The sequence below is a fragment of the Tachypleus tridentatus genome, chromosome 2, assembly GCF_004210375.1.
Source record: "Tachypleus tridentatus isolate NWPU-2018 chromosome 2, ASM421037v1, whole genome shotgun sequence".
Taxonomy (NCBI): Eukaryota; Metazoa; Arthropoda; class Merostomata; order Xiphosura; family Limulidae; genus Tachypleus; species Tachypleus tridentatus.
The window spans coordinates 92,898,886-92,925,859 of NC_134826.1; the positions used below are offsets into that span (position 1 = coordinate 92,898,886).

Genomic DNA, 26,974 nt, shown 5'->3' on the forward strand with positions numbered 1-26,974 from the left:
TCTTAAGAAATCTGGCATGTGGAGGATGTGAAACAAATATATATATATTTAAATAACCACAAAATCATAAATTATTACACCAACACCCATATAACTATATTATACCTTATCAGGTGTAGTAACTATGCTGTATTTGTGTCTAAAATACATGAAATTTTAAACAGGCTAAAGACTCAAATTACTAGCATGAAGATTTGTCTTGAAAGAAAGGCTGAGAAAATCACTAAGGGGATATTTTGAGCTTTTGATTGATTATTTACATGTCATATATAAATGTAAGTGTATATAAGAGACCATTTTCAAAAATGGAAAGAGGTGAATGGGACCACTGTTTGATTAATTACATGATTGACATCTCAGCAAATAGAAAATATATGAAGTTCTTATTTTATATCTTGTCAATATTGGTAATCTGAGCTCCTAATCTGTACAAAACTATAAAATTCATATTTTGACATCACAAACAACTAATTTGAGCCAGTGCTTCATTTAATATTCCATGTGACAAACAAAAATTGTTTAGGTGTGTTTTTAATATTTACTTTTAAATTCATATATTAAATAATGTATAATACCAAATTTGAATTGTAATTTATAATTTGATGGCAAAATTAAGGACATAAATTCATAAAGTAATAGTTCAATAAAGTTTTTAATGCGAGTCAACTTCACATTCCACACCCATCTGGAATGGAATAACAAACACAAAATTAGTGGATTATCTATACTGCAATTACAAAATACTTTTCTTTCATGTATTTATGTAGAACACTACCTTACAATATATACAAAAACTAAAACTTACAATTTCACCCAAAAGAATAACATTTTCTCCTCGAACAATAAAAATTCCACGGGGAATGTCTCCATACCTTTTACCAACATGAATTCGTTCGATGGTCTTATGAAGTACCAAGTTAGCTGAGAAAAGTAAAACAAAACTTTTAAAGCACAAGTTTTTAAAAATGTACACTTTGTTGTTGTTTTTTGAGGTAAAATTTTGTAACTGACACTAAAACAAAAATAATGCACATTAGTCAGAATGAAGTAAAACTATAATTCAATTGTTTGTCACTGAAAAGCAAAACGTATCTAATGACCACTGCTAAGGCCCTCAAATACCAAATCACTAGCTTGCGTGCTACCCATGATTTAAAGTAAGGTGTATAATGTAATGTACATAATAGGGAAAAATCTGAAACTGAAAGCATAATAAAGATAAAAATGTAAAAATAGGTTAATTTACAACTTTGTTATACATCAGATCTTTCTTTAGTGGGCATAAAGTTGATTGAAAGTCTCTGTCTTGAAATGAAGGAGTATTTGGTGATGACATGCAAAAAATTGCAATTCCCTAAATTATTGTGGAAAATAAAAAAATGAAATTATAACACCTGAATTAAGAGTTGACAGTTCACAATCTTCCCAATTATCTTTGATCCAAGTAATCAAGAAACTGATCTCCAAATGAAGAAAATAAAAACAGGAAACAGAATAAGTGGAAAATTCCAAGAAATGTACAGATCTTACTCTAACAATTCTAAAGTATTTATTTAATAGATCATATTCTTCCAAGACTGTTAACACAAATGGAGATATTAGTAACTCCATGATTTTAGAAACAACAATATCTTGAAGCTAACAAGATGTTCTTGAACAGCCTGCTCTCCAGATGTCTTTATGATAACCCAGAGAATACCCAAGAAAGCCTGAAAAGATTCGGGGAAAACAAAAGGAGACTTCATGTAACAGACTCCATTTACCAAAAAGCCAGGACTACTACTACTTGATACAATGCTCTTGAAATGCAGTCATGGAATGAGGGTAACCTAAGTTGAATTAGGATGCCATCTATGCATAACTTCATTGATAAGATTTACTAGAAAAACAAAAAAATAAAGCCCATTCACAAATGAAAGTATTAAAATAACATTAATATCCTGGTACCAAGAAAAGTACTGAAGCTATACATTTATATGTTTCTCGACATCACTGAAGCTATACATGTAAACTGTGACCATATAAGAATATTTAAGTGCATGGACATATTTCCTGGAAGTATGATAAGTAAGACAGAAGTTGATTGGATTAAAGAAGGACATGAGAATTACAAAGAATGAGTTTTGCACAAGCTCACAGGCTTAAATTGCAAACAAATTTTTAATGAGTTTATTTTTTCCTGCCCATTTCACTATTTCCTCCTATAACATCTGTAAATCATAGTATTTTAAGAATACTTTCTGACATTATGTAGATTTTATAGAGGAAAGAAGAAAGCTATAGCTGAAGTAAAGACTTTGTGTGAAAATGCAGCAAAGTTTATAGTAGCACTTTCTTAAACCTAAAGCTTTTGCTGGCAATACTGAGATTATATATCTCCATGTTCTTGAACTGTTTTTAAGACCATGAAGTTGAAGGCCACCTTTTTGGGTTTCCTTGGAAGCCTATGACACAATCTTTAATGGTTACTGGCCATGGTCTGAAGCACAAGGTAGTAAAGAAAGATCAAGTTCACTATGAGCAGGCTGAACATCTTCAGACTTACTGGGATGGTTTTATGGAACACCACAGTGCTCATTAAAGAGTCTAAACATCATAAGACGTTGGCTTGAGTTACCCACAAATGAGGAGAGTGACAACATGAACATATGAACAAAGTCTGAAAAAAGTAGACTAACTTGGTTAATGTTTGGCTTCAGCTCATAAATGAGTGACATCTTTTTTATTCAAAGACTTTGTTCTTCATGGATGAATACTTACATAGGGTATACTCAAACACATCTGATTTATTGGGTTCCTTGAGTTACATTAGCAGATTTCCAACACTACAACCATGCAACCTTTCTTGAAAGAAGGAAATGGAGACACATTCCCATGCAAATCAATAAGGTGATATCCTTTCTCAATCAAATGTTATTAAGTGTTCCATGCAGTACAGACATATTGACATTGTTCTGAAATTACATAGAGTAGTAAAAGATAAAGTGGATTTTAATGACAAGCTGTTTCATTTGTATTGCTTCAATACAATGGCAATGAAAGTGTCATGTTTATACAAAAGGATAAACAGGATTCTTTACAGTAGATGTCTGACATGTTGGTGATAAGTTTCAATAAGCAAACAGCATGCAATCCACTTGTTTTAAAATAATACATTAAAACAAGTCAAATGTATATCTAAATGTTCATATATCCAAAGCTTTAAATAATTATCTCTTTTTTTATCAAATTCCACAAGGGCTGGTTCAGGTACTTTAAGATACAAACTATGAAAAGAAATTATTCTTCCTGCTCTGTTGTTACAATAGAAATGGCAATAATTTCACTTATTATTGTTGATTATAAAACCTGTATCCAGAGCTATAAACAATTTTCTTCTTATCAAAAACTATACAGGTTTGTTCAATTACTTTAGAACACAATTGACAAGACAAATTATCATTTTCTCTTCTATTTTTATAATATAATCTACAAAAATTTCACTATAAAAAATATGTGCTACTATATGTTCTTCACAGCTAAACTTACAAATGTACAATCTAGATCTATTTGACTATATCCCTCACTAACTTTGTCTTTATTCTCAAACTACATTTTGCATACATATTTATATAGACTAACTTTCTACACACTACAATATATTATGAAGTATTAATATTTGAAAAAAACTTGATATTCTGGTGGCATGATACAATAATACAACAATCACAAAAAGACAACTGAACTATATAAAGTATGATTTGTACAGTTCTGTAAACAAACCTGTTATAAACTATTGCTTCTAAAAATAAATCAATCTTACATTTAAATGGAAATAGTTGAATATATCAAACAATAAGCCTCTCTTAAAAAAAAACTTGCAACTTCTTTTATATTATATTGTTGTTGTTTTGAATTAAGCACAAAGCTACACAATGGAATATCTGTGCTCTACCCACCAATGATATTAAAACCCAATTTTTAGCATTGTCTATATATTATATACAAAGACTGTTTTCATTTCATACACAAAGTCTCTACTTATACAGTGCAAGGCACCTGGTTGTGGTCTTGATCTTGTGTTACATAATGTCCATCTTACCTATTCTATCTCTGAGGACATCTACACACTAAACAGTAGATCTTGTAGCTCTTTCTTCTGCTTGCTAATCAGTTCTTTACTGATGCTGACATCTATTTACATCTACTCCTAGCATTTTTAAGTCTAACACATCTTCATCTTCTGTGACAAAGCTATCATTTTTTGGTTCTGCATCCATGATAGCCCACCTGTAATGTCCACTTGTGACTCAACAGCTACACTAATGTTTTCTTCCTACTTGAACTACTTCAATAGACTAGCATGGTAGATTTTGGTCTTTCCATCCATGTTCACTTTATAATCCAGTATGTTGACCAAATTTTGCACTTCAGAAGGTACTTTCATTTGTAGCATAAGTTTTTGTTGTCTATGGGTGGCAGAGACAAGTCTTACTATCCAACTGATCCTTTGCCCTCTTGTCATAGAAATGCTTCTGACTGCCTTGAGCTGCATACAAGCTCTCTCAAGCAAGTTTACAGATTTCCACAAATCAGTTTCTGAGGTCTAGCACATACTAGTATGTGTTTCTCACTTCTAACTCTTATTCTTCTGCCCACATATTTTTTAGTATTTCCATTGAACCTTGTGCTGTTCTCCTTTGCAGTAACTAAAATAATTACAATCCTGTACTCACCTGTGGGACTTTATGATTAGCAAATAATACTACCTGCAGGTATCTATTCTAGTCATGGAATATCTTCAGCATGTTCTTTTAAACTCCATTGACTCCATTACATCTGGGGTTGTAGGGGATAGTAAAGTTTCCTTAGTGCTAATGAGTCTGCAGACCACTTGCACCAGTTCTGAGGTAAACCAGGTCCCACCATCACTAAAGAATCCTTTCAGAAATTCTACTCTACAGAACACTTCCAGGAGGACTTCTGTTACTTCTCTGTTTTCAGAGGTGCTATGGCTTCTAGGTAACATTTTGCATATTTGACCAATGTCAGCAATTTCTCACTTTCCCATAAATCAACACATGCAGATGCCTATTGTTTGATTGTAAGATATTAGTTTAGTTTTCACTGCTGAACCCAATGACTTTCACTTTCTTGTCCTTAACATGACCTTTATCAACTGGCATCTCTTGTTTATCACAGGCATTGAGCACTACTGGCACTGTTGATTCATACGTTAACTTGAGATGACCATGAATCACACACTGTTTAACTATCATGATAGCACTTTCTTTTTGTGGTGAATCTGACAAGATGTTTCGATTCTGTTTCTTGGGGCAGCAGTACCCATGTTTTGTTTGAAAGAAGATTGTAATTTTTCCCAGATAAATCTTGGTACAATCAACTAAAAAGGGTTGAAAATGTTACAAAAAGCTTGCTTTTGTAACTGGCTAATAATGCTGTTCTAGTCACTAAACTTTCTACTTTTGACAAGCTGCATCTCTGTGTTGCTTTATGCACAGAAATTTTGTAATGCAGTTCAACTAAGTTCAAATGGCTGTGTGTGGTAACACAATACTGTATCTACAGCTCAATTAGTTACATTCCAGAAGACAAAATATCCATGTTTGCATTGCAATTTATGAATCAAAACAACATCAGTTTCAAATTACTTGTCTTTTTGCTTAGCATAATGTGCAAGTCATTTCTTTTTCTTGTATGTTGTCTTTGAAATTTCCAACAACACAGTGAAAGTGCAAAAAGTTTTAGTTTGATATGCCAAAGTTGATGTTCATTTCTTGGAAACTCCTACCAACTGCTACATACAGTATTTTCACACTTTGTCATATGCATATTACATACACTTTGTAGTAGTCTGATCAAAACATTTGAAATGCACCCAGTCAATGTGCACAACATAGCCAACTAGACTTGAAGATGTTCCTACAATACATCCACTGCATATTTTGCATTAAGCCAGTTACTGACCAAACAACCATTTTTACTTGTATATAGTTTTAACACTAACATTAAATAAAATATTTGTATTTAATAAAATTGTCTTACTTTTAGTAAACATTACAAGTTACTTACACATAAAATTGATTTTATAAAATAAACTTTTACCAAAGATTTGGCCATGAAGCCATCAAGCATTTTGATTTACCAGTCCAAGTGTGGAATAATTTTTTTGTTAAGATTATAAACATTTGCTTAATCTTTAAAACCTTCTAAACACCCTTCAAAACTTTTTCTTTCAGTAAAATTTTGTTTCATAGATATAATTTTGTCAGTGCTAATTATACAAGGTTGACCAACTTGGAAAATCTTGCAATGATCACAAAAAATAGAAAACTGGAATAAATCTAAATTATACTATTTTCTTTTTAGAATGACTTGAAACAACATTTGTTTATCCTGAGAGGACTTAAACTTGTAACAGCATACATCTATTTATAGTTACATCTTACTGTTTTATTGCTTTTTGAAACATATCTCACTACTATTGCTATTTACACCATTATAAGTTGTATATCACTTGGGTAATGTGTGGTTCATGCTACACTATCAAATTACATTACCTGAGTACTCCAAACTGTTCAAGTGAGTGCACCTCAAGAAACATTTTACTTTTATTAGTACTTAACCCTATCTAGCTTTAATTATATTAAAGTTTCCTATTTTTACATTTTGCTTACTTTTATAATAACAAATAATGCAGATAAAAAACAAAGTAAATTACTTACCTGGGCCTACTTTATTTGTTGTTGACTGTTGATGACACTTAACTCTACTTTTTAAATTAATGACAGTACTGCAGTAAATTATTTAATTAAATAATGCACCAAAGAATAATGAATAATAAACTGCAAAAAGCAGAAAATGTCCCATAGCTATCACAATGTTTATTGCTTTATAACTATGCAATAAAAGCTGTTACAAATTCATCCAAGTAAGTCAATATGCTTCCCGTGGGGCTGAAGCTTGCATTGAAAGAGAAATTAATATTTTTGATAGAGAAAATAATGTAATATAATAAGCCATTTCACAGATGAAAATATTGGTTTTTTTATTGGTTAAAAATGATACAATATTAAATACAAGAGAGGACTACTGACATATCCTGAAAGAGAAGATGTGTCAGGTGGGTGTAACAAGAGGAGTCTTTTTCTTCTTCTTTTTTTTTGATGACTCTGAAGGCTATAAAATTATGCTTTATCTGAGTGATGACAATAATATGTAATTTATGTTAAATTTTGTACTTCTTGGAGGGATGATAAATAAATTAGAGTAGAGGGGATGCCTAAGGAAAAAATGTCACATTTCTCACTAGTGGAAATTTAGGATATTTTGAAATATTTCCTTATAAAGTTACAAACATAAAACTTGTATACTACTAAAATATGGATTAAATCATAATCATATACTAATTGTGAAGCAGGAATAAACAAAAACTAGTTTAAGTTTTGAATGTAACTCACTAAAACTTTGTGACATGCACAGCAAGGGATACCCATAGCTAGAGTGGGAATTACTGCTGAAAAACCACTAGACATTTCTTTCTTCATAAAATCAAACCAAGGAGATCAGGTTATGAAGAGAATGCTGAGGTTTCATCAAAAAAGAAATAAACTAGATTAATTTGGAAAATGATTTGTGGCAACCTTGTTTCATTGCAATACCTTCAAGCCACATCTTTCTCTGGTTAACTGTTTGTTGCATTATTTTGTGACAGCTGACAGTTTAGAAGTTTTACTATAGAGACAAGGAACTATTTTGTTCATGAAATGTTATGTATGGTGCAATTAAATATCATAGTTTGAAACTGAAGTGTAATTAGAATAAAAATGTTCCATTTATCTCTTTTTCACTAGTAGATATCTTTATAAAGAGTTAAGACTTTCAATGTTGAATTTAATTGTCATAATGTGTTAAAATGATGAGTGTTAAAAATATGCTTAGTAATATTTGCTAATCAAATACAACACTTCAATGCTGATTGGCTAATTAGACAATACATTTAAAAAAACCCTAAACTCTCATTGTATGAAAAATGTGAAATTTGCTCTCTAGGTCTTTCCTCTTATTAACACTTTAATACAAATTACTCACTATAATACAGATACCTTTCAGGCACAACACATATTTTATGGCACTGAATCTTATTTGTTTATGGAGCCATAAAAAAGAAACTCAGATCCACAAACCATGCCCACTGGTCACATTCTCTCTTTCACTACTTGCCAATACTTCTTTTTGATGTATTGTACTATCTGTATCCAAAATAAAGCAAAAAACTTCAATCTTTCAAAGGTCTACTATATTACATTATTTTCTACAGAGATTTCTATTTCATGATTCAGTTTCAAATTTGTTCTGAGGAATCATGCCAACTAGCTTAGACGAAGTTTGAAAGGCTCTTACTGCACAGTTGGCCAGGAAAATTAAGGAAATTATAGGGCATTATTTGCTATTTGTATATAATAATATAGTCTTAATTTTAAATGTATTATTTGATTAACCCTTTATCATATCCACTTATTTATTCTAAACATCATCATCACCACCTGTACATTTACACTAGTCATGGTAACAGAAAAGGAAATTGCACATGGATGATAAAAATTATTTAGTATAGTAACAACATTAGAATAAAAGAGTAGGACTGAGTTTAATTTACAAAAAAAAAGTGCAATATTGCTTGTTTTTCATGTGCATTCTTTATTATTATTATAAAAGTAAACAGAATGTAAAAATTAGAAATTTATTAGATTAGATAAACTACAATACAGAAAAAAAAAAAAATTGTTCACACTTTTTGTAAATTGTTTGTATCAATTTAACAAAGTAATGTGACACAAATTTGATGAATGATTTACATCTTGTGTGGTGGAACTTTTAATCATACATGGCTCAAAGAAGTTTTGAAGATAAATAAAATTTGACAGTTTTCAATTAAAGTATTTTTAATCTTAACATCAAAATCATTTTGCACTTAGAGCTGCCAAAACTTGACTCCATGAATTCACTGACAAATCTTTTTCAAGAATTCATATTATTTTATCTTCATAAGACTTGTAATGTTTACACAAAGTTTATGAAATTTTGCATAGACAAACAAAACAAACTAAAAGTTATGGTATAGAAAGTTTAAAGGCTAATTAGAGGTTATGAACTGTTTAAAATGGCCAAGCCTGTAGCAAGAGAGTTAAAAATTTACTAAATTTCATGAAGGGACAGATAGGATATTCAGAATTTTAGTTAACATTAATTCTGTAATGCAAGGTCATTCCAGTGGAAATGGATTATACAATCACTGCATAAGCCTCTTTGCAGCATTCTGAATACTGGTGTAGTACTGTAAATGTTAAAGAATTGAATTATACAGTCTTCATATAGGTTCATGGTTTTCTACCATAGTGAATGTCTGAAAGAATGAATGATACATCTAGGTTTTGCATTGATTGTAGATGGGTGAAAACAGTAACTCAAACTATCATCTTTCTACCACCACAAATAGATTGTTTGTTTTTTTTGAATTTCGCACAAAGCTACTTGAGGGCTATCTGTGCTAGCCGTCCCTAATTTAGCAGTATAAGACTAGAGGGAAGGCAGCTAGTCATCACCACCCACCACCAACTTTTGGGCTACTCTTTTACCAACGAATAGCGGGATTGACCGTCACATTATAACGCCCCCACAGCTGAAAGGGCGAGCATGTTTGGCGCGACAAGGATGCGAATCCATGACCCTCAGATTAGGAGACACACGCCTTAACATGCTTGGCCATGCCGGGCCTGCCCATCACAAATAGAAGAATGTCTGAATTAGTTCCAGGGGACCCATTTGCTCATTACTTCAGACCGTGTACCAGGACACTGGCAATCAAATTGGATGATGACAACAGATCAAAAACTACTTTCAGCATGAAGGCTTGCTTGTACAAATTGTGTGTAATGCAATTCAACTTGTATAATAAATCTGTCAGTAATATGAGGTTAATGGAGGTTACAAGGAAAGGTTTGAAGTAAGAGAAGTGTTTCATGTATATTAACAATATTTTTGTTTGGCTGTGTATTCTAGTCTGCTGCTTGGAATCTGAAAATGGTATTCTACTGGATAAAAAAAAGAAACAAAAGACAGCCTTGAAATAGAAACCCACAAAATACATATGAAAGTGAATGCTTCCAGCATCCTGCACACAAGTAAGGAATTTCCACAGTTTCTGCAAAAAAAATCTGTAGTTTCTCTGGTTTATCATTGTATTTTCAACAGTTTATGGCCAACTTGTTCAAGACAGCATGACCATTATCAGCTCTTACTGAGGCAGAATTGCACTTTACACAGAATGAGGATTACACATAAGCATTCCAGTCTCTTAAATGTGCTAAAGTAGAGCTCTGCTGTTGGTATATTTATAATTGGATTGTAAATTTTCACAAAGCAATGTTATCACAGTTGCAGAACAAAGTAAATGTATCACTGTCTATATTAGTCATATTCTTATGGCCACAGAATGCAGATACTGTTCAATGAAGAACTGCTTGCATTTCTTGTCTATGTAAAATATTTCCAGCACTGCTTGCAGAGTAGAGTTTTCATCATTCAAGTGGAACAAATTTCATTGAAATTGTTGATGACAATAAAAACACAAAAGTGATTGACAGCATACTAGATAACAGCATCAGGGGAGTATGATTTCATCATACCATCTACTCCCACAACACAAAAATACAGATGGATTATTTTACCATTCCAATTGTTGAAAGTTCAAATACTACACATACTGAGGGAGCTAAGGCCATTTCTGCTATAATGAAATATTCCACTAGTGAACTCTGAGAGGAGCAACTGTGAAACAAGATAATGCTCATTTGTCTCAGGTTGGAGAATGTAGTATGGACATATATAAACCTATGAAATGTATATGACCAGACAAAAGTGCAGAAACAAGTGCTGTACCACTAAATAGAGGTTATCAATCCATGTTACAGTTAGTGGTCCCAAGAGCTGAGGCACAAGATTCTCCAAACTTTGCATAATGCAAATACTGGAAACCACCAAGACATAACATATATTTGTACAAATACAAGAAGTGAGCCAAGGCTTACCTAATCATTGATGTGTATGCAGTCTACAGCTGATACATAGGTGAAACAATAGAGTTGCATTTGAGGTACTTGGAAAAATCAACTTTGATTAGTTAGCCAAATGTTCTGGGTGTGGTAAAGTTGCATTCTTCACATTATCATCTCCACTGTGATGGAACAGTGAGAAGTAACATAGAAGCCTCTTGGCTCCAAATGGATCAGGTCCCATTTTGTGATTCAACAAGTTGGTCTATTAATATACAAATTATAGCTGTTATGAAGTACATAATAGCATGCAGTAACTTGCAGTTAGCTGTGTTTTTATGTGAAGGGCTTGATCAAAAGTCAGATGAAGAAGTAATTGGGTTGGATGAAGATGAGAGCACTGTCTTATCATTTTAAATCCAGAAGATTAGAATCAAAGAACTGTGAATAGTATCTAATTGTTTAAGATGAATCAGATCAAAGTAGTATCAGATTTAGGGCAAAGGCTCAATGATGTTCCAGTGAATTGGAACCAATTTCCTAATCAGTATAACTTAAATTGAACCTTAAGATTAAACCAGGTTAGTCAAGCAGTTGAAACAGATGACTTCAAGGTTGTTGTAACCTTAATATTCCAAGTCCTCAAGTGATGAAAGGAGACACCACTTATCACTTATGTACTACATAATACAGTTGCCACTTACATTATAGGCTAAAGACAATCAAAATGTCAAGCAACAAATGACTTAAAGAAAATTGCATTCCTTGTTTTTGTTTTATTAAATAATGTTGTGGCAAACAGTATGATCAGACAAAAGTGCAGAAAGGAGTGCTGTACCATTGTGACTACTATTCAGTTATAGAAGCTAAGATGATTGATGTGAGTATATGTAATGTCTAGTGCATCACCCGTTTGAATAACTGGAACTGGTAGCTAGAAGGTCAAAAACTCACTTTTAAGTATTGCATCCATTACTGTGGATTACTGGGTGAAACAGTAAAGTACAATGTATTTACTACTTTGAATTATTACCACTTGATTGTCTGATCAGCTGGCCTGAAAAGGTTTCACAACTCTTACTCTCCTAGCTACAAAGCAGAATTTCACTAAAAGAGATATCCATAGGATTTCAAATGACAGCTACTCAATACAGTTTAGGATGGGTGGTGCCAATAGGTATAATACTTAGGCATTAATATTTTCCACAAAAGAAGGTGCGCAGAAATTTGAAAATCAAGTTGAAATGGCCTTGCAAACTTGGCTTTCCTAGCAAGTGAGGGAAGTTTTTTAAGAAAAGAAAATGTAGGATTTCACCATAAGCAGTGAAGGAATTGGACAGCTAAAATGTAGCAGTACATTACAAAACAACAGCTACAGACAGCAGCTTCAAAAATTGAATACAAATCAGTTTTTATGTAATTTGAATGAAGCTTGAGGCAATCTATTGAAAATTCCATTCTCATATATGATGTACAATTGAAATCAATGTACATAAAAATATAAACGTCTTAACCTTATTGCCATGAATCAAAAACACCTAATAGCATTTGTTGACTCACATTCAAAATTTTATTGAACTATTTTATGAATTTATGTCAAATTGTAGATTATAATTCAGATTTTAGTATTATACATTACTTAATTTCTAAATTTAAAAGAAAATATTAAAATAACTCATCTAAATTGATTTTTGTATATCACATTGTACATTAAATGTAGCATTGGATGAAATTGTTCATTTGTGATGTTCAAGTATAAAGTCTATAGTTTCATACAAGTTAGGAACTCAAATTACTAATACTAAAAAGTCAGAATATAAAATAAGAACCTTCTATCTTTTCTAATTGTTGAGATATTGCTGTATGTAATGAATCAAACCCCATTTCTTTCAAATTTTCAAGAAAATTGGTTATGTAAATCTACTTCTGTCTATGACACGTGAATAAACAATCAAAAACTTAAAATGTCCTCACATGATTCTTTGAGCCTTTGCAAACAAGTTGCATGGGAAATTCTTTCTTTTCACTCTCAATTTGAAGAGGGTAAGTTAACACCTTAGTGAGCTCAAAATTTCATATATTTTTAGAACCAAATACAGATTAGTTACTTTGTTCCACTATAATGGAATTCTATGGTATTGATATAGTAAGTTATGATATTTGCTTATTTCAAACATATACATAAAACTTAGCAACCTATGACAAACATCTTCCCTAGGACAGTGGTAAGTTTAAGGATTTACAACACTAAAATTAGGGGTTTGATTTCCCTTGATAGGCACAGCTGATAGCCCAATATGACTTTGCTATAAGAAAACACACACCCTACAAGAAACATCAAATGAGTACAAAGATTATAACTAGAAGATAATTGTTTGTTGTACTTTATTTACTGCTCTATGTTTTAAGAAAAATAGGTTTAAGAAGTTATTTGTAAATAGTAATACACATAAATTATTATAATTGAAATGTGACTGTATTTTACAAAATAATAGTTCACTGAAACACAACCAATATCCCAAGACAGGCAACTTGTAAAGGCCAGTCTTATATTCTTGAATATAATAATGCAAGTGCACCTGCACAGCATCATTGTAGTCAACCATGGATGAAAGGTGAACATAATAAAAATAATAAATGTACATAGATGTATAATATTTTGAGATTTAACCTATTTATACTAAACATTTGTGTTTTCGTATTATATGTTATAACTATTTTAGAATGAAAAAGCACAAGTTATATTTATTTCCTAATTTTTATGATGTTTGCAAGATCAATCAAATTGACAGACCTTGTATAATAGGGGTAGAGAACAGAAATTAATATCTGAATGTACTTAGGTTTTGGAGGTTACACAAATAATATTTGACATTTTTAGGATGAAATAGTTTTAATCTTAACACAAACATCACTTCACACTTGAATTAGTAACAAAACAGACTTGATATTTTCATAAATACATCTTTAGTAAAAATACTTTACATCAAAATTTGACTTTTTTGTGTATAAAAAGATTTGCAGTCATTACTAAACGTTTACCAAATTTTCTGAAGATATAAGTATTGCATTAAAAGTTACAAATACTTCGCATGTGCAAATATGTATACAAAAACGTGTATTTTATACCAAGCCCATCATGAAAGTGTTGATTAAAAATACTTATAATCTTTCTTAGGTAGGAACATTTCACAGTCATTCATAAATGATGTATAACATGAATAAATCAACTGCACAATAAACACAATAGGCCACATAATACAGTACACAAATGATTTAATTTAATAGTTATGTCTTGGCAATATAAAATTAACTGTGATTTCTGCCCTGTAATATGTTGTTTGACAATATAATGTGCCACTTGTTACTTCCATTAATACTGGAAAGAGAAAATGTTTCAATTTTAACACTGAAATATTCAACAGACTGAATTTTTACTGAAGGTAACGAGTAATACAGACTCAACCCATGTCTGGGAGAAAAACAGTTTTACTTGTTTTTCAGCCATAGTAGAAGATATTTTGATTATGAAAAATTGAATTGTTTGAGTAGATGAAATTATAAGTAGAATATGAAATACACAGACAGTAGCTTACAGGTCATTAATGAGTATACACTTTATGAACCAATGGTTTAAATGAATGTGGCACAATATTTCAGTCATGATCCACAATAATGCATGATGAAGAATGTGAGTGTTCATAAATGCTAACAGTAAAAAGTTTAATGTTACCGAATATAAGTTGGCATATGTGTGCAAGATCTGGTATAACAGTAAATGTGCTCTCTATTGTCATGGGAATGGTAAAGGTGGGCAGCATTGATAAATATGTACTGATCAAAAAGAGACCCAGTAAGGCCTGTGGACTTAATAGTTCATACCTACCAGCAATACATGTTATATTGCCAATTAGAACACTAACACAGAACTCCAAAGAAGTGTTATGCAACCAAGTTATTTCATGAATTATTCAGCTTCTAAAAGTATTTTTAATCATAAGTACAGGTTATGAAATCCTTTCATCCAGCACTCCTGGTCCCTTTTTTGACCAAATTAGATTTCACCCCCTGCACATTTCCAGTGCATACTTCAGATATGTAATGTCATGTTTTAGATCTATTTGGCTTATCTCATTTGCAATTATAAAGTTGGTTTTGTTGCAAAATTTTGTAACTTGAAGCTCATAAAATCCTGCTTTGGAAACTGGTTTAACTATATAATTTTTTTGTTTGACAAGGAGCTTGACTTCTCCATCAATCTAAAGACACCTACGATTCACATTAATCGTTTTTCATCAAAAGGTATTTAATTAAGGTATTAATTAAATATTAACAGTTTTATTTTAAAGCACATATTAAAAAACAAAGAACAAACACAAGTTTCAATGCACCATGTGTGTCATTTTAAGGAATATACTGTGTGTGTGTGTGTGTGTGAATAGTGACATCTAATCAGTGTTTTCTCTGTACAACTTCTTTACAGGAATTTCATCGAAAAATGTTTTTTACAATGAATTCAGTTGAAATCCCTTATCACTGTTTATGAGCTTGTCTGTATTTTTTTGTATTGTTGTAGCTTTTCTAATATTTGGTGAAAATATTTTGTTTTTGCAATGGGATTACTTTTTCTGAATTTGATTGTGTATTCATTTTGGAATACATGATTGGTGAAGGTTGATTTTTCTATTTTCAAACTGCAACAGTGACCTTCACAATCTTTAATTTTTACATTCAAAAGTTGTTTAGTTTGACCATAAGTACCAGCTCAATAATGTACTTAGAAATTAACATAAGTGGGTTTGATTTTGTCTTTTTCCATATTATTTCCTTGGCTTTGTTTATGAAACTAATTTTCAGTTTTCTAGAACAACATGTTGACTATATTGGTGTCAAATGGTATCAAAGAACATTTTTTAAGCTGTCAATTTCTTTTTAATCCCTTTTTGGTTTGACCAGGCAATGAGCATATACAAAGTTAATGTTTAATAAACTTTTTTTTTTTAGCAAGAGCAGGGTTTGAACTTTTGTGGGAGAACAGATTAAAACTGTTTTGTTTTCATTAAGTTTCTCTTTCAATTAAATCATCAGGATTTCTTGAGAACAAAACATCTAGAAAGGTTATTTCAATGTCACTTTCAACTTTGAAAGTGAACTGTATGGGAGAGTTAATGCAATTCAGTTAGTCATGAACATTCTTATCCATCAATAATCTATGGGTTTAACAGGGAAAGTGTTATCCACAATGTATGTAGAAATATGCAAGTTTTTTTCTCCTTGTTCATTGTTACAGATGACAGGTGATAGAGGGCTTCCCACAATGAGCCCTTGATTCTGTTAATACTTTTCATTGTTGAATTGAAAATAGGAGTTGTTGAGACATAACATTAGAAGAGTGATAATTTCATCTTTTTCCAATGGAAGTGTGTTTGCCTTTTCAATTTTTTTTGGATAAAACACCTACAGTACCAGTTAAAAGAACTTTCATGGACAAGCTTTTTACATCAAATGATACCATGCATTTTTCTACAAGGCTGTTGTCGTTGTTTTTTATAATGTAAACAAAATATTTGGGGGTTCTTTAAAGTGTACTTATGTGAGTTTTTATCTTGCAGAAATGTCAGTCTTTTGTTTAGGTCTTTAGCTAAAATGTAAGTTGGACTGTTACTGCATTCCTTTTTTACTTAATGAGGATAAACAATAAAATCTTTAGATAATGTTGGAAGGTAAGGTTTTATTGTTATTGTTGTTCCTTATTTATATCAAAATTTTATGTTTTTTGTATGGTTATTTTTATTTCTTGTGTGATTCTTTCTGTAGGGTCACTTCTATAGCTTTGTGTATGTACCAGACAAGAAGTTAAGGCTTCTTCAACATATTCCTTTTTGTTAAGAATATTTTTCGACTTTTGTCTGCTTTTGTTACAATGGTAATTTTCTTGTATAGATTTCAGTGCTTCCTATTCACATTTTGTAAATTTTTAGTTTACAACTATCATTTACTATTCAAAATTCAAATCTGGATCCAATACGTGTAAGCTGTATTGTTGATAAATGGTGCTTTGATAGATTCTCAATGCCATTAGGTAAAACAACCAGTTTTAAACATTGGTGTACATGAAACCACTCTCTTTTTAGTTTGAGATGAATCTTCTTTTCACGATTCCTTTACTTTTTGGGTGTAGTTGAACATGTTTTTTTGTTGCAAACTATGCCTATATAATCCTAGAATATAGGATTTAAATGTTTCATTAGCTCTATGTGTAACTTTTAAAGTTCTAATTCCATCAAAGAGACTGGACATTTTTTCTTGTATAACTAAGATTTTTAATTTTGTGGTTCTAATAACTCTGGATATTTGATATATAGAATTAATTATAAACATTTGCATCTCTAATACCTATTCTCAATTCAACAATGAATATCATCAAGAGAATCAATGAATTAGTGGGGGAAGCCCTCTATAACCTATAATCTGTAGCATTTTCATAAATAACTTTGAAAACAGAATATTCAATAAAGGAGATCAAGAACCATATTTCCTCACACATTACTGAAATGAAACTTTCACTGTTACACCCAAAAGTGATGGCAAGTTAAGAAAACTACTTGACTTGATTCTTTTATATAGTTCATTTACAAAGCTGAGTGACAATGAAATTGCCTTCCTAGATGTTTAATTCACAAGAAATGCTAATTACACAATTGAAACACAAGTTATTAAAACAAAACAATGTTAGTTTGTTCTGCACAGAAAAAATAATCAAGCCCAATATCTGCTTAGACTGAAACAGAATCAAATGAGAAATCAACTACTTAAAGATATATAGCTATATCATGAAGATTTGATACAATATAAACAATAGATTGTTCCAAAAAATAAAAAAAAACTTATAAGAAAACTCAAAGAAATAATATGGAAAACAAAAAAAAAAAAAATCAACATCATCTACATTTTACTTATTATCCAGAAATTTTGAATAAAGTAGGTATATCACTGATAACAACTAATTCAAACTGATATTCAAGCCTCATGGAAAACTTTCAAGCAAGCTAAATAAAGAGAAATGACTCCAGTTTCTGAAAACATGGAATATATTCAATCCAATGCTCAAACAAAGTACAAGTAGATCAAATTAAATGGTCACTGAGTGTAAAAAAAAAAGAAAATACAATCAGAGTTGCAGTTTGAAAATACAAAATCAGTCATCATTACCATGTATATCAAAATGATCACACAGTCAAAGTCACATTCACAAAAAAAGAAACTTACTGTAAAAACAAAATATTTTCACCAAAAAATATTAAAGAGCTAATGAAATGCATAAAAATGCAGACAACCTCATAAACAATGATTTGAGGTTTCAACTGAATACATTATAGAAAACATTCATCAACAGAATATGTACAAATAAATTATAAGGAAATAATAACACTTGTTACATGTCTCTGTTCACACACAGTATGTTTTTCAAAATGATACCTGTGTTATGTTAAAATTATTTGGGTAATTAGCTTTCTATTTCTGTAAATTTGTATTTACTCTTCAATACTTGATTCATGCTTATAAAGCTGTTAGTCTTTATAACATTTGTAAGTAACACAAAGTAATAAACAACTTGATTACTTGTATTAAACTTTGCTGTCAATTTTTGTATTTGTGTGTATTTGCACATTTTTTAAGTTTTTTGCTTTAAGTTTAGTTGGTGGGTATAAATTTGGTCAAAATGACAAAGCCCATGTGGAAAAAGTTACAGTTTTAGATTATGTATAATGTCTCAGATAACAGGTTTTAGATTTTGTATTTTTCTTCGTTGAAAGGTTTATTTTTGTAAGAATGTAAGGTATATCATTGATTAATACTACATTTATTCAACTGTGTGGCATCATGTTTTGTAAAGTATTGTGACATTTGTATGATTTTGGAAGCCAGAGAGAGTTAACGTCAACTTCAACCAGTGAGATACTAACATTTATAGTTTCTTGAATCAAAGAAAATAATTATTCCACTTTAAATCTAATTACCTTTATAGTATCAACTGTTAAAATTTCAATATTTGAGTCCATTTAATTTTATTATTGTATTGCTGTACATTACATCTACTGCAGTAATAATCATTGCATCAAAAGCAAAAACAATTACAGAAGCCTATATTAGAGAAAATAAAAAAAATAATATTTCAATATACCGTGGTATAATACTTACTCTTCCTTCTGAATATCAGCATAACATAACACACTGTTAAAAAATCTTCAGTTGATCTTATTCATACTTACCTTTATTGTTCTCCAACTAGGTAATACAGTAAACCCTCTTATGATGTGGGTTCATCCAATACTGATTCACTTATACACTTAAAAATAAAAACATGGAAAATCAATTATGTACAGTTTGCCCAACATGCAATAGACACACACACACACACACACACACACACACACATACTGGTGAAACAAAATATAAAATAAGACATTTTGTAAACATGGAAGACATATAATCAACAACAATATTTGGATAAGTCTGACACTTGACATTTTTCTGATGACAAACATAATCTTTCAATCTTAAAATATTTGAATTAAGTTCTTCACCATCAGATGAAAATTCATTTTGAAAGCAAAGAAATAGTACATATTAAAACCCTTTCCCCAGTAGGTTTAAGTGAAAAATTGTTTGAATTTAATGTCTTCCTTTTTAAAATTTTTTGCCTAAAGATCTTGTATCTTTCTCTTTTTTTTTTAACCAGCAAAAAATAATGAAAAATATTGCTGCATTTTCCATATAAATATACTGACTTACCTTCTCATATTTACCAAACAATGTATAGATAGATCAAATTAGCTGGTCACTGAGTGTAAAAAGATAAAATATGAAGATCAAAGATGCAGTTTCAAAATACAAAAATCAGTCGTCATCACCCATTTACTGCCATTTTAATTTGGTTCTTGCTTAAGTTTCTCTAACAATTTTAAGAACTACTTGATAGATTTTGCAACAAAATGTTGTTAGCATTTTAAAACAAATTCAGTGTTTTTCATTTACAACTATACGTTTTTTAATAAATATGATTTTTCCCACTTCTAATGTAGCTAAACCCAACAAAAATAACACTCTCAGAACTAACTAAATGCAAGGTACTCTCCAAGAATCTTAATATTTTTATAGATATATTCTTGTGTTTCTTAATACAGCTTTCCAAATCATTCAAAGCTTCTAGTACTGATTCCATTCCATTAATTTTAGAAATTTCTGTAGTCAACAATACAAACATCTAAATATTAAAAGCTCAGATAAGAGGAAAAAAATTTAATAAACATCTACTTGAATTATAGATTTTCTCTAGGTTGAAAAAGCAAAATTAAGAAATTATTTTGATAAATCTTTGCAATAATTAATTGCTATTCTGATAATAAAAGACAATAAAGATATGCAAATCCACTGATTTAATTAAAAATATTCATTTAAGAACTCAAGACACAACTTTCATTTAGTTTAATTTTTATATTGTTTTTGATATCAAAATAAGTTGGCTTATAACACATGCAATTTTCCATTTCAGATATGAAGAACACTGCTTACAGCTTACAATCAAACTGAAAGTACCAATCATTTGAAAGTTATCCTCTCTCAATCATTTAAATTAGACTTTATAAAATTATCAAAATCATTCACCCCTGGAGCAAAACTTTATTTTGATATTTGTAAGAAATATTTTAATCACAGAGCTCAATTCATATAGAAAAAATTAAAAGCCAGAGCATAACAGATTTAATGACAATTCTTCTGTGCTAACTGTTGCAATACTTTTGGACTGAGTCAAAAAACAGTTATTGTATTTCTTCTATGTCTTGATGGTACTAAACCATAACTGTTTTCATTACAAGTTAAACTCGTACTTTCAGTAATAATCACTGTTGCATTCACACATCAACATAATTAAAATTATCAATCAACAGAATATTTCACTACAAAAACTATTGTTGGTGTACACAAGAACAGACCATATTAATTTCTGCCATACATACAATTTTATGATTGGAATAAATGCATTGTTGCAAATAACCTTACAATAACAAATACACAATTCTAAATTTATAAATATCTGAAAAAGACATTTAAGCAAATTGTCTGATTCTAAGAAAATCATTGGTAAGTAGCCTAAAATTTCAAAACTATCATTAGCTTACAAGTTACATTAATTTCTGAAATATAGCCAATTTTATGACCAGAATAAATGTGCTGTTGCAAATAACCTCACATATAAAAATCATTATTTAGATAGCTTAAGATTCCATAGGTAATGTTTATTTCCAAGAAATTCACCCTGTGAAACAATATATATTAAGGTTTACTATAACTCTTAAAATATTAAGCATAGCTTCATAAAATATGGTAAACTTTTAATAAATGTTAAAATTTTGTTGTGTACAAGAAAAAAATCAGACTTTCTAATGATGTATTTATACTAATGATTTGACTACATTCACTAAACTTTTACTGAAGACAGTATATTTATCTCTTATTTTCCCTACCCTAACACTACTTAGAATAACATATCAATTTCAGTGAAACAGAAGTTGAAAATACAAAATTTTATTCCTTTTCTGAATACATTTGTTATTCCACTTTAAATCTAATTATCTTTATGGTATCAACTGTTAAAATTTTAATATCTAATTCCATTTAATTCTATTATTGCATTGCTGTGCATTACATCTACTGGAGTAATAATCATTACATCAAAAGCAAACAAATCACAGAAATCCATTTTATTGTTAGGCTATGCTGAGAATTTTACAATTTTCACTTTAATTTTTTTATAATTAGTTACTTTTCACAAGAAAATAAACAAACAATATGCATAAAATTCATATTCTAGGTACTTGTACTCAAGTAAATATATCTGACATTCTCTCTTAAGAGCCTTGTTGGGTCTCGCAACTTTGGTTTCTAAAAAGTTCTTGTAGCATGTAAATATGCATTTTAGAAAACCAGAAATGTATTAGTCACTAGAGAAGAATGTCACAAAATTACTACAACTCATACAGCTTCCTAAATAAGCTGTAAATAAGCTTAACATTATGCAACAGTTCAGAGCCCCAAAAGCTGATCAATACAAACCAAGCAATTCTCAGTGACTCAAAGTATATGGTGAAAAAAAATAAATGCAGTAGTGTAAGATTTACACAGAGGAAAATCTGTTCTTTTTTTACTGGTTATAAATATTTTCATCACCCATGTAAAGTTTTATTAGCAAATAGTCTTGAAGTCATAAAGGAGTAGAGGTTTCTCTGCTGGTTTTTACAAATTTATTGATGTATCAGTAAATCAGGAAGGTAAGAGTTTCAGATTATAGATTTTGGCAGGTAATTATGCAACTTGTACTTCTAATTGGTTTGACACTGAAACAGTTGGATAATTAGAAGTTATACATTCTGAACTGGAGATATCACACCTCAAAAATGTTATGACACCAAAAATTTGAAAATTGAGAATTTTTAAATATTTCTATTTACAATAAAAAATTATGTATCATAAAATACATTTTAATAACCAAGTTTATTGAAAACAGTGATAATAAATGTTAGGTGAAGGTCATAATGTGCACACTTTGATACAATCATATGGACAGAATTAATGTGTTGGTTGCAGTGCTGCTTATATTAAACAAGTTACAGAATAAAATATTTAAAGAAACAAATATATCATTACCAACATCAAAATTAATTCCATTTATTACTGCTTAAGTTCTATAGTACAGAAAATGAATTATTTCATTCAACAAACATGTAATTAATATCTGGACTCTACTAATAATAAAATAAAAAGCAAATTCTGAAGGGATGTAACAAGAATTATCTGTTGTGAATTGGGCAGCTGAATTATTGAGAGACATTGAGCAAATGTGGAAAATGTTTATAGAAACATTTTTTCAATAATCCAAACAAATACATTCTTTACAGAAAGAAAAGGACAGCTTCAAGTAAAAAAAACAGGTTGGCTTATAAACAGTATAAAAGATAAAATTAATTAAAAGCATCACAAATTTAAGTTATTTAAATTCAATGGTACTATAGAAGATTCAGGAGGATATAGAAGGTGAAGAAAATTGGTCAAACAGGAAATTAGAGCATTCAAAAGGATGCATTGATTGATTGATTTAGTGTTTTATGGCACAAAGCAGCGAGGCTATCTGAGCCAGACATTCGGTAAAAATGTAAAAAAAATAAATAAATGTAGTAATAGACATAAATGGAAATGAAGGTAAAACAAAAAAGTATAAAACCAATGTTGACACCTAGTCTACAATGTTAAGATAGAAGGCAGAGTATAAGAAGTTGTAAAGTATTTACTCTAGCAAAAAGGTAATGATCATAACCCACCAGGAAGATTAACAGGTAAGTTCAAGAACCACCGTCAGTCACCTGAAGTTGGTCTTTCCAGTCCTGGTTCCAGGTTATGTGTCATAGCAACCAGAATCAAAATGTGAAAGAATAGAAGTTTAAAAAGATACATAGCAAAATTGTAACAATGAGCAGCCAAATGTCCAGTAAAAAGATAAAGTCAAGTAAATGGAGTAAAATTTGTAAAAGTAATTGAAGATAAAAGCAAAATGGCAATTAAAACAGAAAATGGCGTAAAAACCAATGTTGACATCCAGTCAACAAAGTTGTAAAGAACTACCTGTAGCAGAATGGTAATGATCATAACCTGCCAGGAAGACTAACAGGTAAGTATAAAAACCACCGTCAGTCACCTGAAGTTGGTCTTTCCAGTCCTGGTTCTGGGTTATGAGTCAATATGGCCAGTACTAAAAAGTTAAGTAGTAAAAGTGTGAAATGATATGCAGCAAAAGTATAATAACAACTCGCCAGGACGACTAACAAGTAGTTCAAACGGATAGTTCAAACAGCAGCGTTAGTCACCTGAAGATGGCCTTTCCAGTCCTGGTGTCGAGTTATTTAATGTTCTGGCCATTGTCCAATGTCAAATTGAAGGAGAGAGATTAAAACTGTAAAAAAGGAACCACAATTAAAAAGGTATAATGAATAAATATGCAACACTTAAATGAGATTAAAAAGATTAATGGCCATTAAAAAATTAAAAACATTATCAAGGTGGACAGAGTCACCATCACCAATAACTCTGTCCAATGTTACAGACTGACCCTGGGAAAAAATATGTTTAAAATATTGCCGTCGTTGAGAATTGTAACGATGGCAAGAAAGTAAAACGTGGCTGATAGTGATTTGAGTGTTACACAAACTACACATTGGTGCACCAGTTCCAGATAAAAGAAAATGATGAGTTAAAAAACTGTGACCAATTCGTAGCCTAGTGAGAACAACTTCCTCCTTCTGAACTTTACGGAAGCTAGATGGCCAAAGTCCAATTTTGGGTTTGATTTGAAAAAGTTTGTTGTCACGTTGCTCACTCCAAGTGGACTGCCAGCTGGCACGGAGCTGAGCCTTGAAGACAACACCATAGTCCATGTACGGAATAGGCATAGGAGTGATGGTGCTGAAGCAGACATATTTAGCTGCCATGTCTACAAGCTCGTTCCTTGAATACCAACATGGCCTGGTATCCAGAAAAACTGGATTGAAGTAGCTGCTAATGAGAAATGGGCCAGTTGGTTTCGAATATCAGCGAGAATAGGATGTGAGCTAATGTGTAGCGATTCCAAGGCAAGTATAGAACTAAGCGAATCAGTATAAATAGTGCAGTTGGAGTACTGCTCAGCTGCAATATGATCCAGGGCAAGAGATATGGCATACAGTTCAGTAGTGAATACAGAAGCTGTAGAAGGGATTCTGTGCACAACTACTGACCCATAGCAAACCATAGCAGAGCCCACTGAATTACCTGATTTGGAACCATCTGTATAAATGGGAACTGAATGATTGTTTGAAAGATATTCATTGAATAAAAGACGGTACTTCCAATCTGGAGTATCTGCCTTTTTTACGTGACTGAAAGAAAGGTCACATTTGGGGGCTGTAATAAGCCATGGTGGGATGGGCCAACCTGTGGAATCTGCAATGTTATCCAAGGACAGACCCAATTCATCCAATTGCGCCCGGATGCGAAAACCAAACGGAGCAATGACAGATCGTCTGTTCTGAAAACGTACTGCCCACCGAGGAAGGAAAACACATTTCCAGGTGGGATGCTTTGGTAAGGAATGAAGTTTCGAAGTATATTGTAAAGATAGTTGCAAACGGTGAAGGTGTAGGGAAGGTTCATGAGATTCAATGTATATACTTTGAACTGAAGAGGTACGGAAAGCCCGGTGCAGAGTCAAGTCCTTGGTGATGAATGGGGTCCAGCATCTTTAAGGCGAGGGTCTGGCAGAGCCATAGACCACTGATCCATAATCGAGTTTCGATCTAATAAGAACACGATATACCTTTAAAATTGAACAGCGATCTGCCCCCCAACTGGTAGAAGAGAGAACACGTAGGATGTTCAGTGCTCTTGTGCATTTGACCCGAAGCTGCTTTAAGTGTGGTATAAAGGTCAGTTTATGATCAAAGATAAGCCCCAAGAACTTGGTCTCCAGGACCACTGGCAGCAAAACTTCACCGATATAAAGTTCAGGATCAGGGTGAATACCCTGCCGACGGCAAAAGTGCATGCATACAGTTTTGGAGAGAGAGAAATTAAAGCCGTTCGCCAGAGTCCATTTCCGTACACAATTGAGGGCGGTTTGTAGTTGCCGCTGAATATATCTCATGTTTGACGACTGACATGAGATGTGAAAGTCGTCGACATACAGCCCATTCGCAACAATGAGAGGGAGTTGTTCAGTGATGGCATTTATCTTTATACTGAAGAGTGTAACACTCAATACACAGCCTTGAGGGACTCCAAGTTCCTGTACAAAAGAATGGGAAAGTGTCGAACCCACACAAACTTGGAATCTCCTACCCATTAAAAAATTTTTAATAAACATGGGTAGATGGCCACGTAACCCATAAAGCGCCATGTCCATGTGAGGTCTCTATGTCAAAGAATATTGATACAAGATGTTGTGTCGAAAGGCTTCTCTGATAGATGTTTCAAGACGAATTAGGTGGTCTGTGGTGGAGTGCTGTCGACGGAACCCACACTGGGTGGGCGAGAGGAGGTTGTTTGATTCAAGGAACCAAACAAGATGAGCATTAACCATCCTTTCTAATGTCTTACAGAGACAGCTCGTCAAAGCAATTGGATGGTAGTTTGAAGGAATCTTGGGATCTTTCCCTGGCTTAGAGAAAGGTAAAATAATAGCCTGGTGCCAGGCATCAGGAAAAACATTCTCCTGCCAGATCCGGTTGAAAACAATCAGAAGGATATCAAGAGAAGCAGGAGATAGATGGTGCAGCATGTCATAATGAATATCATCAGGTCCAACAGACGTACTGGCAGACCGATGAAGGGCCATTTTTAGTTCCACCAGGGTAAAGGGACAATTATAGTCAAAGAAACAGTCAGTTCGAAAGGAAAGAGGTGATCGCTCTGCCCGGGTCTTGATGGCCAGGAAGGTGGAGGAACAAGCAGAAGTGCTAGATACCCAGCAAAAGCTTTCAACTAGAGTGTTAGCGATGTTCCGAACATCAGTCACCTCCTGACCATCAGATATAAGATCGAAAGGGGGATAGAATTGTAGTGTCCATTAACCTTTCGAATCCTGTCCCATATGATCTTGGAACTGGTGGTAGAAGATATACTGGTTGTGAACTTAATCCAAGATTCCTTCTGGCTTTGACATCTTACCCACCTAGCATGTGCATGGGCCAGTTGGAAAGCAACCCGGTTTGAAAGTGTGGGATATCTACAAAAAGTATCCCAGGCCCGCTTTTGAGTCTTCCATGCTAAGTGGCAAGCAGGATTCCACCACGGACGAGGATATTGTGGAAAACGTGTCGAGGTTTTAGGAA

General features: G+C 31.9%; 1 protein-coding gene across 2 annotated transcripts in view; it reads right to left on the reverse strand.

The window, feature by feature from the left end:
• LSm1 (U6 snRNA-associated Sm-like protein LSm1) overlaps positions 1-26,974 on the reverse strand; it is a 68,315-nt gene that overhangs the window by 18,247 nt on the left and 23,094 nt on the right. For both annotated transcript variants that reach the window (XM_076489472.1, XM_076489471.1), the window contains exon 3: positions 806-921. In XM_076489472.1, coding sequence (XP_076345587.1) covers positions 806-921 — 116 coding nt within the window. The remainder of the gene's footprint in view (positions 1-805; positions 922-26,974) is intronic.